The sequence below is a fragment of the Hemitrygon akajei genome, chromosome 5, assembly GCF_048418815.1.
Source record: "Hemitrygon akajei chromosome 5, sHemAka1.3, whole genome shotgun sequence".
Classification (NCBI taxonomy): Eukaryota; Metazoa; Chordata; class Chondrichthyes; order Myliobatiformes; family Dasyatidae; genus Hemitrygon; species Hemitrygon akajei.
The window spans coordinates 123,815,187-123,831,874 of NC_133128.1; the positions used below are offsets into that span (position 1 = coordinate 123,815,187).

The following is a 16,688-nucleotide window of genomic DNA, read 5'->3' on the forward strand; positions in this document are numbered from 1 at the left end:
TAGAAGTTGCCTGACCTGAGTTTTCCCTGCACCCCGTGTTGATCGAGTTACTCCGTCTCCTTGTACTTGATGCAAAATATATTGTTGGTGCTGTTTTCAGTAACAGGAACACCTGTCCTGAAGGGATGACTTGGGCAACAGTTGATAGCTGAGCTGAATCACTTAAGTCATTTCAGAGATGAATTGTTTATCTAATACATCAAGTTTAATGATCCTATTTCATTCCACGGTTTCCACATAGTTCTTTTTCTCTTGTGCAACAGCCAGGCAGTTTGGCACTGGCATTGCCTTACACGATAAATAGAAGCAGGAGTCAGTCATGTGGTCTCTCAAATCTATCTACTATTCAGTAGGATCAGGGCAAGTCTGATCTTCATCTCAGCCCGGAACTCTTGACTCTTCAAATTTCAAAGTAAACTTAACTACGGTAAGTACAGAAAATGAATCTTGGTATATGGTGACAGATATGTACTTTGTAGTAAATTTACATTGAACTTCGAACAGCAGAATGGTTTTAAAATTGTAGTACAATATGAGGTAATCCAAAAAATGCTAAACATACAGGAATATGTCCTGTATGTACATACAGGAGAGGTAGGATTAAGGGTACAAGGATGTGGTGACACCACCAGGAAATAATATGAAAAGGATATTGTTTTGGAAGTTTGATGGCAGCGGGGAAGTTCAAGTTCTCAAGTTCCTGCATCTATTTCCAGAAGGCAGAAGAGAGAAAAGGGAGTGGTATGAGAGAGGACTTCTAAAGTGGATTCATATGACAGGGTAACAAGCCTTTAACCCAACTCGTCCATACTCACCAGAGTGCCTTCCTGAGCTAGTCTCATTTGCCTACACTTTACCCATGTCCTTATGATGCTCAGAGACGGGTCAGTAGATATTCAAACAAATGAACTTGTAGCATATCTAGATTTTCAAAGATTATTTGATAAGGTGCCACTTAAGAAATAGGTGCATAAATTAAAAGTCCATAGTCTTGGAGACAGTGTGTTAGAATGGTTTTAAAAACTGTCTTATATAAAACAGAGAATTGGAACAAATAGGCCCTTTTCAGACTAAAAGGAGGTAGCTAGTGGAGTACCATAGAGATCAGTTCTTGGACTGCATTTAGTTCGCTATTTACATTAATGAACCAGAGGAAGGAACCGTCTGAGAAGTTTCTATATTGGTCAAAGCACGTTGTGAAATGGAAATTATGATTCTGCAACAGGAGATAAATTGAGTGAACGAGTGGGCAAGTGGAGCATAATGTGGGAGGGTAAGGTCATGCAGGTTATTATCCAGCTGGAGGCTGATTGCAGATAAATGAATTTAGGTGTCCTAATGCAGGAATCACAAAAATCTGGCAGGCAGATCTAACAAGTAATTAAGACTACAGATGACATTTTGGCCTATGTTGCAAAACGGTTGGATTTTTTAAATCCATTAACTAAAAAGTTAGTAACATTGGAGCAGTATAAGGGAGAGCCCTGGGATGGTACCAAGAGACAGTAGTTTGAACCTGCATTCAAGATTGTTTAATGTCATTTCCTGAACATAAGTGTAAAAGAGAACAAAATAATTATTACTCCGGATCCGATGCAGCACAAGTAAAAACACAATGAACAGAAAAATACTAATTAAAATATTAAATATAAATACATGTGATAGCTTATATACTTTGACTGTATGTCTATAAAGTGACGCTAGGAACAGGAGTGTTTGTACATAAGGATATGATAAAGTAGTGGTTGGGAGCATCTACCATAAACGCTGCCTGGGCAGGGCGTAAAGCATTATCAAGGATGCATCTCACCCTAACCATGGGCTTTTTATTCTCCTCCCATCCGGTAGGCGCTACAGGAGCCTCTGCTCCCGCACCAACAGGCACAGGAAGAGTTTCTTCCCTGAGGCTGTGACCCTGCTGAACCTCACATCACGGTGCTAAGCAGTATTGCACCCAGATTGTACTGTCTCAGTACTTTTATATTTGTGTGCTGTAACACTTACTTTTTATTCACAGTTATTTTGTAAATAACACTATTCTTTGCATTTCTTTTGGCTTTGTATCTGTACTCAGCACAATGACAGTAAAGTTAAATCTAATCTAATGGAGGGGTGGGTTAGTGGGTGGAGGTGTTTATCAGCCTTGCTGCTTGGGGAAAGTAGCTGTTTTTGAGTCTGGTGGTCTTGATGTGGATGCTACATAGCTTCCCCACCCCCACCCCGCAATGGGAGCAGGCCAAACAATTCATGAGCAGGGTGAGTGAGATCCATCATGATATTACTGGCCCTTTTTCAGCACTTTTCTGTGTATATGTCCTTAATAGCAGGTAGGCTGGTGCTGGTGATGTGATGGGGAGTTTTGACTACTCAATGTACAGCCTTCCTGTCTGCAGCAGTGCAGTTTCCTTACTGTACAGTGGTGCAGCTTGTTAGGATGTTCTTTACTGCACATCTGCTGAATGATATGACTATAGATGTACATAGTCAAGCTCTCTTCAGCATCCTCAGAAAGTGGAGGCATTGGTGAGCTCTCCTGACAGTGGAACTTGTATTTTAGAAAAATGTTGGGTGACCTTATCCAAAGCTTATAAGACTGTGAGCGAGCTTCACGAGGTAGCATTTGGTGTTTTCACTAGTGGCTGTGTTGAACAAAGGGACACGCGTACAAGATAAGGGGCCGATCGTTTAAAACTGAGGGACACAAAAATTTCTTCTCGTGGAGGGTGCTGAATCTCTGGAATTCCCTGTCCTATTGGGGGGTGGAAGCTGGATGATTAAAAGTATTTACATTGGATGGAGAAATAGGGGTGTGGAGAGGTAGAGTCGATATCAGCATAGGTCAGCCATGATCAAATTAAATTGTGGGCTTGCCTGAAGGACTGGATCGCTGACTCCTGCCGCTATTTTCTTGAGCTTCCGTTCTTCTGAACTCCAAAAAGTACAGGCAGAACCTTTCTTATGAAGAACAGCCTTTAATCCCAAGTGTGTACACCTAGTGTGTATTCTCCCAGCAGCCTCCAATGAAAGCCTGTACTTCCTTAAATAAACCAACACTGGGTGTCTCACCACTGTACAGTGCCACCTTCTTTACCTAAGCCATAGTAGGCCTTCCTAGTTACTTGCTAAAACATGAACTACATAGAACATTACAGTATAGTATAGTACAGGCCCTTCAGCCCACAAAGCTCTGCCGACTTTTTAACCTACTCCAAGATCAACCTTGTGTTTCCTCCCACATAGCCCTCCATTTCTCTATCATCCACGTGCCTTTCTAAGAGTTTCTTAAATGCCCCTAGTGGGTTTACCTATAACACCAACCCTGGCAGGGCATTCCTTGCACCCATCATACTCTGTTTAAATAATTTACCTTTGGCATCCCTCCCTCTTATACTTTCCATCAATCACCTTAAAATTGTCCTGCCTTGTATTAGCCATTTCCACTCGGGGAGTGGGGGGGGGGGGGGTGGAGGCTCTATCTATGCCTCTTATTACCTTATGCACCTCTATCAAGTCACCTCTCATCCTCCTTCACTCTAAAGAGAAAAGTCCTGGCTTGTACAATCTATATTCATAAGACATGCTCTCTAATCCAGGCAGCATCCTGGTAAATATCTGCATCTTCTTTTAAAGCTTTCACATCCTTTTTATAATGCCTCTAGTGAGGCTAGCAGAACTGCACACAAAAAAAATCTATTCAGGATTTTATGGGGCTGTTTCCGTCAATGGCACCAAGATCTTCATGTATCCAGCATCTCTCCTTTCAGTTCTCCTACTAAATGGAAGATTAAATCGTTAGACTTCACTCTACTGCTCCATAGGTCGACCGTGTGCGTCAGATAGATCGGCAGATTAGAATGCTCCCATCGATATTTTAGAGAAAGTAAAATCGTTGTAGTCACGAGATCCTGGGAATGGAGAGAGAGAGAGTCCTTTGTTTCCGTGGTGGAAGATTTTACATGGTTTTTGATGTGATTATGTTGGTCGGGTGTTAAGAACCAGAAGATGGAACGAAAGATTTGAACGGATTTTAAAGATCCATTAGGTGTTTAACGGAATTCACCGAAATCCGTTGGGGATCAACCGAACGCAATTTCTACAGCCAAGATGATAAATTAAAGTCAAACTCAACTTTTCCCGATTCTCGTTTCTAGTGACCTCTAATATTTTCAACATTTTTTATTTGTAAGAAGACCTGAACTTCGACAATAAGTTTTAAAAATTCGTCATTTTTGTGTCTCGGCGGCTCAATTTGAACTTCATATTGCTTCTGATAAGAAAAAAATATCGAATTTTTTTGGGGGGAGGGAAGTGGCTTCCATCAGTGTGAAAGCGAGTTGAGTGAAAGTGAAGCACTTCCACACGGAGGCGGTGAGATAGAGAAGAAATGTCGTCAAACCTTTTAAAAATGAAATATTCATCTGAACTTTTTCACTGCAAGTATACAGAATCTGTTTTTGTCTCGTAATAAAATTATATATTCTGTATGTGCGTCGTATTACTTTATGAAATGTAATACTTTACAATTGTAATTAAGGGATTGTTACTTTTAGTATCACAGTGCGTTTGAAGTTGTGAAAATCACATCACGAACAAATTTAGTGGATTTGTCGCTAATTTTGTAAATTAAAAGTGGTCAACCAGTCACGTTGTTACTGCCGTTCTGTTTTACAGGTGAATTTATTTTGAGTATAAGCATGCTTATACTCAATAACATATTGTAATAACATATATTAGAAAATGTGCAATTTGGGAGAGTATTGCCTTTTTTTCACCCACGCATACAAGTTCTAGTTGTTGGGTAAGGTTAACTTCCGAAAATGCAAAACAAATCCTCGACGTGGTTTTTCTAAATTGTATTTTAAGTTGAAAACCGCCAACGGTTGCTTAACACGGAGCGTGCAGAGATGGTGGGGGGGGGGGGGGGGGGTATTGTTAATGTTATTGAATAGTGTTGTCAAGTGCAGCTCCACCTGTGCAGTTCATTAACGCTGCAAGTCATAGAGGGCGGGGTTGAGTGGAGTGCTGTCATTCGCCGGTAACTGGCTCTGAGGGCGGTGATTGACGGCTTAACGTTCCGCCTTGTCGGCGACAATTGGGCGATTTGTAGCATCATGTGGCGGGGTGGTGTCTCCCTACTGGACGGCGCGGCGCATCAATCGGTGGCGTCATGGCTGGCTGCTCCGCCCCCTAGTAAAGCGCGGTGACGAGGAGAAGGTGATGATAACGACGGGCGCTGGCGGCAAAGGACGGCACGGCAGGCGCCATTGCTGTCCGCTCAGCAACATCGGACTGCCCTCGCCACTGGGTCCTCCAAACGGGCATGGATAGCGTCGTTGTGTAGCCGAGGGGTCTTCCCGCAAAAGAATTATCTTGTGGGGGTCGGCGGAGACCGAAGTGCCTGCGTGTTTATGAGCCGAGGAGCCGAAGGCGAGCGCGGCACGTCCGTTTTTTTTCGACTCTGCTGCTCGCCGTGTGAAGCCCGGAGGGCGGGGCCTGGCCGCGCGCCGTGTCACGTGGTAAGGTTTATCTGCGCTCGCTCGGGTCGCCGCCTTCAGTCCGTCGCGGTGCAGTCGTGAAAAGGTTTGTTTTGCTAGACTTGGGGCGGCACTCTGCGATGTTCCTCACACTGATAATTACTTCCCAAATGCAGTGGAGATCGGGAGAGACACTGGCTAGGAAGCATATTCCTCTTGCAGTCTTCAAAATCAGGTTGCATGATAAAATAACGAGATAGAAATACTGTAAATCCTGCTTCCAATTATAAATGTATAGGTTCCCAGTGATCTTGCGTTACTGAAACAAGAAATATTAAATTCCTTTAGAGTTAATTGTTTTTACTTTGTACCTTATACTCGTAGGGTAGAATTACACCTTTTAATTTTGTGAAATATCATTGAGTAATTACATTAAGAAGTTTGATTTTTACATATCAGTTCAAGTCAAGTCACTTTTTATTGTCATTTCGACCATAACTGCTGGTACAGTACATAGTAAAAATGAGACAACGTTTTTTTCAGGACCATGGTGTTACATGACACAGTACAAAAACTACACTGAACTCCGTAAAAAAAAACACAGAAAAAAATTACACTAGACTACAGACCTACCCAGGACAGTTTAGGAAGTATAAAGGGCAAGTTGGGACCAGAATAGGTAGGTTGTCACTGGAGCTGTCTCATGAAGGAGGATGAGTTCTACAAAGATCTCAGTGGAACACTGAGCTTGGGAACTTTGACAGGGCTGGTACTGAGTGACTTTTACTTGTGCTTGTGAGTCTAGAGCTGGTGGGGGGGTGGTCATAACCTGAAATAAGAAATTACCTTATACAGATGTTTAAAATCATCTGCTGTAGAGGAAGGTATATGTATAGTATGGATTAATTTGAAGATTGAGACTGAATCAACTGGGAGGAGTGAAGGAAAGTTGAGCCAAGGTCGTTTGACTAATGATTGATATAGAAGTACAGTATTGAAATGTTGATTAAGCGGCGTCTTTATTTCGTATAGGAAGTATCAAACGGTGGTTGAAAAGGTTGGGATGAATATCTTCTGGAACAGAAAGCACACAGATAATAGTTCTGTTGTGAGGTTTCAGTAAATGAGTTAAATTGCTAGCATAATGGCATATTATAGAAGCACAGCTCTAGTGACCCAAAATTAATGTTGACTGTTGCTGCTGTCTGTGTGGAGATAGAACTTATTCCCCTGACAGCATGCGTTGTTTCCCTGCACTCCCATTTTTCTCCCACTCCCTATAAATGTATTGGTGGTTAGGTCATTTCACTGCTGTAAATTATCTCTAATGCAGGTGGATGGGGGATGGTGGAAGAGTTGTCCACCATGTGAGAGGGAAAGAGGTTACAGCAATATAAGTGGAATTTCTTAGAGCTAGGTTAAATGATGTTGAGAAATGAGAATTTTACTTTAGGAAAACAGTAGCAGGCCTTTCAGGCACGTTCTGTCATAGTGTTGGACCGTGGCTATTGTGTATCTGTTAACCAATCATATACAGTATGAATACAGGCCCTTAGGCCCAATCAACTTATGTTGTCCACCCAACTCATCCCAATTTCCTGCATTTGTCCTATTTTTTAAAAAACCCTATCCCACTGTGTACACATCGAAGTACCTTTTAAATTATGTTATTGTACCTGCCTCAACCAATTTTTCTAGCAGCTCATTACACACTGTGAAAGTGTTGCATCTCAGATCCCTTTTAAATAATTTTCTCTCTGACCCTAAACCTATTCCCCCTAGTTTTGCACCTTGGAGAAAAGGGTGTTACCATTCACATTATCTGTCCTCCTCATCATTGGGTGCCACAGTAGCTTAGCGGTTAGTGTGACGATATTGCAGCTCGGTGCGTTTCAGAGTCAATTTGAGCATTGTTCTATAAGGAGTCTGGCATCCCACCTGTAGAATGTGTGGGTTTTCCCCGGATGCTCTGGTCTCTTCTCACAGTTGGGTAGGCTAACTGATCATTGTAAATTGTCCCGTAATTAGCTAAGAGTTAATCAGGCTTGTTAGGAGTGGCTTGAAAGGCCAGAAAGAGATGAGATTGCTGGGCCCTTGACCAGTATCTTTGTGTTCTCTCTAGCCACAGGTCAGGTCCCAGAGGACTGGCAAGTGGCTCATGTTTGAGAAGAGAAGGGAAAATCCTGGGAATTATAGAGCAGAGAGTCTCAGGTCAGTTGAAGGTAAATTGCTGGAGAAAATTCTTAAGGATAGGAAATTCAAACATTTGGAAACCCATGGTCTAATGAGCAGGAGCTAGTATGGCTTTGTGCGTGGCAAGTCGTGCCTTACCAACTTGATTGAGTTTTTTGACAAGGTGACGAAAGAGATTGAAGAGGGTAGGGCAGTGGATGTTGTCCACATGGATTTTAATAAGACCATAAGACATGGGTGCAGAATTAGGCCATTGACTCTGCTCTGCAATTCCATCATGGCTGATCCCGGATCTCACTCAACCCCATACACCTTCTCGCCATATCCTTTGATGCCCTCACCAATCAGGAAACGGTCAACTTCTGCCTTAAATATACACCCGGACTTGAACTCCACTACAGTCTGTGGCAGAACATTCCACAGATTTACTACCCTCTGAATAAAAAAATTCCTCCTTACCTCTTCGGAAGGGTCACGCCTCAATTTTGAGGCTGTGCCCTCTAGTTCTGGATACCCCACCATAGGAAAAACCATCTCCACATCAACCATATCTAGTCCTTTCAACATTCGGTAGGTTTCAATGAGATCCCCTGCATTCGTCTAAATTCCAATGAGTACAGGCCCAAAGTTGCCAAACACTTCTCACATTAACTCCTTCTTTCCTGGAATCATCCTCGTGAACCTCCTCTGGACTCTCTCCAATGACATCCTTTCTGAGATATGGGGCCAAAAACTGTTGACAATACTCCAAATGCAGCCTGACTAGCGTCTTATAAAGACTCAGCATTATCTCCTTGTTTTTATGTCCTATTCCCCTTGAAATAAATGCCAACATTCCATTTGCCTTCTTTACCACAGACTCAAACTGGGTTGTTTTTGTTTTCTGGAGGCTAAGGGGAGATCTGATAGAGGTTTACAAGATTATGAGGGGCATAAATAGAGTGGACAGAGAGTTTCTGTTTCCTAGGATTGAAATACCAGAGAGCATGCATTGAAGATGAGAGGGGTTAGGTTCAAGAGGGATGTGAGGGGTAATTTTTTTTTTACTCAGAGTCATGGATGCTTCAAATGTGCTGCCTGGTGTGGTGGTAGAGGCAAATACATTAGAGGATTTTAAGAGACATTTGGGTAGGCACATGATGTAAGGAAGATGGAAGGATATGGAGATGGTGTAGGTTGGAGGGATTAGTGTTTGGGTGTTTTTGATTTGCTTTTTAGTTGGTTCAGCACAGCATTATTGTCCAATGCTGTACTTGTTCTATGTTCTAGCCTGGCAGACCTCTCACAATAACTCAAGCTCTCTAGTCTTGACAACATCTTTGTGAACCTTTTCTGCACTCTTTCCAGTTCAACATCTTTCCTGTAACAGGATGAGTAAAACTTTACACAGTACACCCATTGCAGCCTCACCAATGATTTGTACAATTGCCACATAATGTTCCAGCTCCTATACTCAGTGCCTTAACTGATGAAGGCCAGTGTGCTAACCACCCTGTCGGTCTATACCGCGCCCTTCAATGAACTGTGCAACTGTTCAGTTCCGTTACAATTCCTAGTAACATACCATTCATTGTATAAGTCCTACACTGGTTTGAGAGTCCAGCGTTTTTCACCTCACACTTATCTGTATTGAAATCCATTTGCCACTCCCTGGCCCACTTCCTGAACTGATCACCATTTCTCTGTAATCTAATTTTGTGACATCTGCAAACAAGCCTTGTGTGTATTCGTATCTAAAAAATTTCTTATCAATAACATATAAGAAGGGTCTCAACACCAACCCCTGAAGCAGACCAGCTTCCATTTGGAGAAGTGACCTTCCATCATCAGCCTCTGCTTCCTATATTTCAAATCCATTCAATTAGCTTTCCCTGGATTCTATGTTTGCCATGTGGGACCTTGTCAAAGGCCTTGCTAGAGTCCAAATACACACCTTTGATTACCTTGCCCTTCTTTAAAGAACACTGAAACGTTTGTGAAAAACAAATTCCCATGCACAAAGCCATACTGACTCCTAATTAAATTGTCTATTCAAATACCAGTAGATTCTGTGCCTCAGAATTCTCTCTAGTAACTTCACCACTGAAGACTGTCCTGTGATTCCCTGACTCTTAAACAGTGGAATGGTTAGGGTAACATAGCAGCTAGCTTAACACTTTACATTACTAGCTGTAACAACAGAGTTTAATTCTAGTTGGTGTCTGTAAAGTGTTTGTACTTACTTCCTCCCACATTCCAAAAATGTGTGAGTTCGGGTTAATAAGTTGTAGGCATGCTATGTTAGCAACAAAAACACAGTGACACTTGCGGGTTGCCCCCAGTACAGCTTGGAATGTGTTGGTTATTGACACAAGCAACATATTTCACTGTATGCTTCAAATTACACATGACAAATAAAGTTATTCTTTCTTTAAATAATTAAGTTAGGCATATTCCAGTCTTTGGGAACTTCACCAATGGCCAGTGATGAAGCAAGTCCATAAGGGTGTCCATAATTTTTTCTCTAGTCTCCCACGAAGTCCAAAGCTGTACTTGGTTCAACTCGGAGGATTTATCCACTTAATACCTTCTCCCTATTAATATGAATGTTCTGTTTTCCAAAACATCTACACTTGTTTCACTTTTCTCTTGAGTAACCATGATTTTCACTTCACTAAATACAGAGAAGAAATATTTGTTTAAAGTCCCACCCATCTCCTGTGCTTAGATATTACACCCTGTGGCCTCTTTATCAGGTACCATCTACACCTAATAAAGTGGTCATTGAGCATATCTTTGTTTTCTTTTGTGGATGTAGCGCATCCAATTCAAGGTGTAATGTGTTGTGCATTCAGAGATGCTCTTCTGCATGCAATTGTTATAATGTGTGATTATTTGAGTTACTGTTGCCTTCCTGTCAGCTTGAATCAGTCTTGAATCCTCTTGACCCCTCTCATCAACAAGGCATTTTCACCTACAGAACTGCTGTTTGCTGGATGTTTTTGTGCAACATTCTCTGTAAACACTAGAGACTGTTGAGCATGAAAATCCTAGAAGATTAGCAGTTTTGGAGATCCTCAAACTACCCCATCTGGCACCAACAATCAGATGCATGGTCTGTCACTTTGATCACGTGTCTTTCCCATTCTGATGTTTGGTCAGAACAACTGAACCCCTTACTGTATGCATTGAGTTGCTGCCACATGATTGGCTGATCAGATATTTGCACTAACGAGCGTGTACCTAATAAAATGACCACCGAGTGTAGGTGGCTGTGCTGATTACTAAGGGGGCCTACTCTCTCCCTAGTAACCCTTGTAATATATCTGTAGAACCTCCTGGGATTTTCCTTAATGCTTTTAGATCCTCCACAGTCACTTTGATTCCCTCAAATGTATTCTTAATCTTTTTATAGTCACAAAAGGTTTACTCCTCTGACCTCCCAAATCTAGTCTATCTGGTGCAATCCAAGTACAAAGTTCAAAGTAAACTTATCAAAGTACCTTAATTTGTTACTATATACTAGCTTGAGGTCCGTTTTCTTGCAGGAATTTACAGGAAAAATAAAATGCCTTAGAATTTATGCAATACTATATATGAACAGACAAAGACTGAGAAACAGTCAATGTGCAAATAAAAGATACTACTAAGAACATAGTAAGTAAAGAGTCCTTGAAAGGGAGTCTTTAGAGAATCAGTTCAAAGAAGCACTGATTTGAAGTTGGCCAAACTGGTTCAGGAGCTTGATGGTTGTAGTGTAGTAACTGTTCCTGAACCAATTGGTGAGGGAACTCAGGCTTCTGTACCTTCTGCCTGATGGTAGTGGCGAGAAGATGTCATGGCCTATATAGTGGGGATTTTTGATGGATGCTGCTTTCTTGGGCAGCGCCCCATGCAAAGGTATTCAGTGGTGGAGAGGGCTTTGCTTATGATTGACTGGGTTTTGCAGTTTCTGCAGCCTTTTCTATTCCTGGGCATTGGTGTTTACATGCCAGGCCATAATGCACCTGTTAGGATGCTCTCCACTGTGTACCTATAGAAGTTTGTCAAAGTTTTTGGTGACAAAATCATTGCAAATTTCTGAGAAAGTAGAGTTGCTGTCATGCCTTCTTTATGTTGACACGAGCTTGTCCCAGGACAGGTCCACTGATATGTTAGCGCCAAGAAATTTAAAAATACTGATACTCTCCACCCCTATTCCCCTAATAAGGACTAGCTCATGCACCTCCGCTAGTCCATAATCATATCATTGATTTCGCTGATGTTTTGTGAGAGGGGATTGTTGTGGCACCATTCAACCAGATGTTCACTCTTTCCTTTGTGACAATTTGCATACCACCTTTAATTTAGCCAACAATAGTGGTGTCAATTTAAATATGTCATTAGAGCAATACTTGGCCTCACAGTCGTAGGTGTAAAGGGAGTAGATTGTGTATTCAGAGTGTTAAGTTTTTAGCTGATCTTCTTGCATGTTTTTTGCAGTGTCGTTCCAGATTTAATCTCAGGTCAATGTTTTGTTTGCCCTCTGATTCTAAATGGTAGCTCTGGATGTGAGGGATATCTAAACAGATTCAGTAGCTCATCTAATGCTCTTTTAATATAGCTCAGGGGCAGGCTTCATACATCATTTTAGCTTATGTAAGATACCACATACTTCTAATTGTCACTGGATTGGAAGTTTATTTTTACTTTTTTTTAGACTAGAGAATTATTCAGTTTGCTCATTAATCCTTTCTCCATTATTGAGCAGCGTAAACTGGACGTGTATGTTGACTGCACCACCTATTTGACCATTCAGAGGTGATTCACTTCAGAAGTGTAAAAACTGATTTTACAGTACAGTCGGCCCTCCTTATCCACGGATTCAACCAGCTGCGGATCGGGAAAACCTGGAAGTTCTCTCTCCAGCACTTGTTGTTTGAGCATGTACAGACTTTTTTTTCTTGTCATTATTCCCTAAACAATACTGTATAACAACTATATACATAGCATTTACACTGTATTAGGTATTATAAGTAATCTAGAGATGATTTAACGTATACAGGAGGATGTGCATAGGTTACTCCAGATCGGGAATCGAAAAAAAAGCAGAAGTTCTCTTAAGTCGGAACAGGTACATCCGGTATTATTTAGTGTCAGTTAGTCAAACGTTTGTCTTAATATATAGTGTATATTTTACCTTTCTATGCATAATAAAACACTTAAGAAACGTATGTATTTCAATAATTAAACCACTGCATTGCTTAGTAATAATTGTAGCTTTCATCGGGGCTGGGCCTTCACATGCTCCATTATTCTCACTTATTGACTTGAGATAAACAAATCCAAGTATTAAGCAATTAAAGTTGTGTTGATTGGCACAATGTTTATAAAGAACAGTTTTGAGACAAGTTTAAAGTTTGCTCGCCAAGAAATTGAATAGTTTTGCTGTATCATTGAGGTTTTATTTCCTTTGGTTGTTTTTTAGGGGCAACTTTGCGGCTGCAGTAGGGCTGGTGAGGTAACACTGCATGGCTGCAATGGCTCCTGCTCTGACAGAAACGGCTACAGAAGGACATGGATTCCAGCTCTCTTCATCATCTTTACCATCCAGTTCCATGGAACCTGACACATTCATGCACAAAGATGATGCTAGTGTAGAACAGAAGCTCAATGGTAACATTGACACACAGGCTGCTTGGTGTCATTTGGCATATCCCTGTGTGGCACCCGGGCACGGCCATGATGCAACTGAATTGAAGAATGTACCTTATGGATCTACAATAGTGCACTCCTCAACCCCTCATAATACACCCTTGTTAACCAGTGCTAATTCTCTATTGGACAGATTGTCCTTAAACTTAAATCTTCCTAGTAAGAAGTTGTTCAACAAAGACTCACCGAACATCATTACCAAAAATAACTCATCTTGTGACAGAATTAAGCAAGCATCTGGTTTTAATACTGGCAAAACATATGCTGTACCTGAAGCAAAGCTAAGTAGTAATAAAAATGGCATGACAGGGTTGAGCTGCCAGAAAACCAGCCCTTTGAAGTGTAAGAGAACTTTAACTGAAGTCGGGGAGATGAATAAAACTTGTGTCTCTGCTTCACTAAACTTTACTGGTCAAAATGACATAACTTCAAATCAAAAGGCAGAGTTGAAACCAGCCAAACGAAATTCTGTATCAGCAGCGAATGCTGTTCATGCTGAAAAGTTCATGAGTTGTTCCAGGCAGTCATTGCAAGAAGAAAACCAACTCATTAGTTTCACAAGTGTATGGAAAACTGAAAGAAATGCTCAGCTGCTTGAGTGCCTTGACAGGCAGCAAAAACTAGCTAAAAAGGCCAGCAGACTCAAAAAATGTTTGCAGATAATACAAGCAAAACACATTACACACCATATTAAACAGAGAATGCAGCAGTTGATAGAATCAGATTCCCAAAGGCAGGAGCCACGTGGCAAATTAGATGGTTCAATACCCAAACTTGCCTATTTGGATGGAATAAAGTGTGATGACAGTGTGCAGACTGGATTAGATCCAAAACCTGTCATTTCTGAACTTTGCAAGTATACACGTTTTTCTAAAGCACTGCTTTCGCACATAGAAGAAAATGTGGATTCAGATGCAACGTGTAGTAGCACAGATGAGGATTCAGATATGGAAGATACTTCATCAAGGAGGAATATCTCTGTGTAAGTAGAATTGCTAACACTAATTTTAGTCATGAATTCCAGCAGAATGGGTCAGCTGCAACTCACAGGAAAAATAAAGTTGGTTTTTATCATCACTTCAAACAACTTGTTGAATCTCATGAGTAGTTACAGACATTTGAATAATTTTAAATGTTGAGATATTGGATGTGGGTGGTTGCCTTATGTTGCTAGGTGCCAAAAATCCCATTTAACTGATCCTGATGGCAGCTGACATACAGAGAAAGGAAAATCCATGACTTAAGATAGTTAGGTCTATGTAGGCAGCTATATGGAAGCTTAAAGCAGGCATTGTCACTTCAGTGCAGTCAGTAAAATCTGAGCTTTTAAAAAACGTAGTTCGCTACAGCACAGGAACTGGCCCTTCGGCTCAACGTTGTAGAAATAATTGAGAATGACACCTCATTCTTTTTGTCTGCACATGATTCATATCCCTCCATTCTCTAAGTATTTTATGTGCCCATCTAAGAGGCTTTCAAATGCCTCTATTGTATCAGTCTCTACCACCACACCCGGTAGCACACCCACCATTCTACTTTCCAAATCATCTTTGAACCTACACCTGTGTCACCTTAAAGAAATGTCCTCTAATGTTAGACATCTTCACTTTGAGGAAGAGGCTACCAACTGCCTATCCATGCCTCCTTTCAGGTATCTGCTCAGCCACCTTTGTTCCAGAGGAAACAACCACATTGACCTGAAATCCGAGCAGCATCCTGGCAAATCTATTCTGCACCCTCTCCAAAGCCTCCGCATCCTTCCTATGAAGGGGTGATCAGAATTGAATGCAATACTCCAGATGCAGCCTAACCAGAGTTTTATAAAGCTGCAACACATCTTCCTCACTCTTGAACCCAGTGCCTTGACTTAAAAGGCAAGCTTGTCATACCACATATTGTGCGGCCACTTTCAGGGAGCTAAGGACTTGCACCCCAAGATCTCTCCATACATCAATGCTGTTAAGGGTCCTACTATTAACTATGTATTTTTACCTTTACATTTGGTTTCCCCAAGTGCAGCAACTCACACTTGACTGGATTAAACCCCATCTTCTATTTCTCTGCTGCTTATATCTGTAACTTCTATACCCTACTGTGTCCTTCGGCAATCCTCTGTACAGTCTACAGCATTGCCAATCTTTGTGTCATTAGCAAGCTTACTAACTCACCCAACCTTTTTTTTCATCCAAGTTATTAACATGCGCATGTACTGAATATTACAAACAAAGGAGGTGCCTGCGGAACAGCACTAGTTATGGACCTCTAGCTGGAATAAGAAACATTGACCACTACCTTATGTCTTCTATGGGAGAGCCAATTCTGAATCCCAACAGTCAAATCACCATAGATTCCTTGTATTCGTAATCTTCTGAATGAGACTACCTGAATGCCTTACTAAAATCCATGTCAACAAAATCGAGTGCTTTATCTTCATCACCTCCTGGAAAAACTCAAATCACATTACTAAGATGTTACCTGCCCCACAGAAACCCATGTTGGCTAAACCTAATTGGATCATGCTTTTCAAATGCTCATAAATCCTATCCCTGAGAATCCTCTCCAATAGATTCCCTGGCATTGACACAAGGAAATGTAGTTTTCAGGATTATCCCCAGTTCCCTTCCTGTATACAAGTGGTCCTCATTTTCCGAACGTTTGCTTTACGACACCTCGCTTTTATGAAAGACCTACATTAGTTACCTCTTTTCGCTTTTACGAAAAAATGCAGCACACACCCCGAGCAGCCTGGCTCCTTCCCCAGAACTGCATTCAGCATCAAGCCGCCATAGCTTAAACATGTGTCTGTGGGTATCTGCTTTATCTCGATTTATTTTGTGCATCCGTTAGCAAGATGTGTCCTAAGGTATTGGAAAAGCCTAGGAGAGCTCGTAAGGGTGTTACGCTTAGCATAAAACTGGACGTGATTAAGCATTTCGATCATGGTCGACGAAGTAAGGACATTGTCCGCACATTGAACTTGCCTGTGTACGCCATTTGCAATATTTACACGCAGAATGAAAGAATCTTGAAAGCTGCCGATATTACTATTAGTTCTGCTTGTAGCAAAGTGGTCTCTCTTAGTCTGCTGGGAACTTTTCAGCAGCTTCATAGTTTAATGTTTACTGGAGAGAGTGCTTCGGCTGATACTGAAGCTGCAGAAAACTTCCCAGCAGAACTGAAGAAAATAATTACAGAAGGTGGTTATTCGTATAAGCAAGTGTTTAACTGTGACGAAACTGCAACTTATTGGAAAAAAATTCACTGAGCACCCCAACCTCCAATGACTCAGCCTAACATATCATCATCAGTGTGCTCACTGTCTTCCCGATTCTGGTAAGTGAAACTACA

At 41.4% G+C, this 16,688-nt stretch overlaps 1 protein-coding gene across 7 annotated transcripts in view; it reads left to right on the plus strand.

The window, feature by feature from the left end:
* Nucleotides 1-345: 345 nt before the first annotated feature.
* Nucleotides 346-16,688, plus strand: part of kansl1l (KAT8 regulatory NSL complex subunit 1-like) — a 100,111-nt gene continuing 83,768 nt past the window's right edge. For 4 of the 7 annotated variants that reach the window (XM_073046362.1, XM_073046364.1, XM_073046366.1 and 1 more), the window contains exons 1-2: nucleotides 5,192-5,516; nucleotides 13,114-14,322. In XM_073046362.1, the coding sequence (XP_072902463.1) occupies nucleotides 13,157-14,322 (1,166 nt within the window). In that variant the 5' untranslated portion in view covers nucleotides 5,192-5,516; nucleotides 13,114-13,156. Of the gene's footprint in view, nucleotides 428-5,191; nucleotides 5,517-13,113; nucleotides 14,323-16,688 lie in introns of those variants that run through there. The other 3 variants (XM_073046363.1, XM_073046369.1, XM_073046368.1) reach the window with 3 other exon arrangements.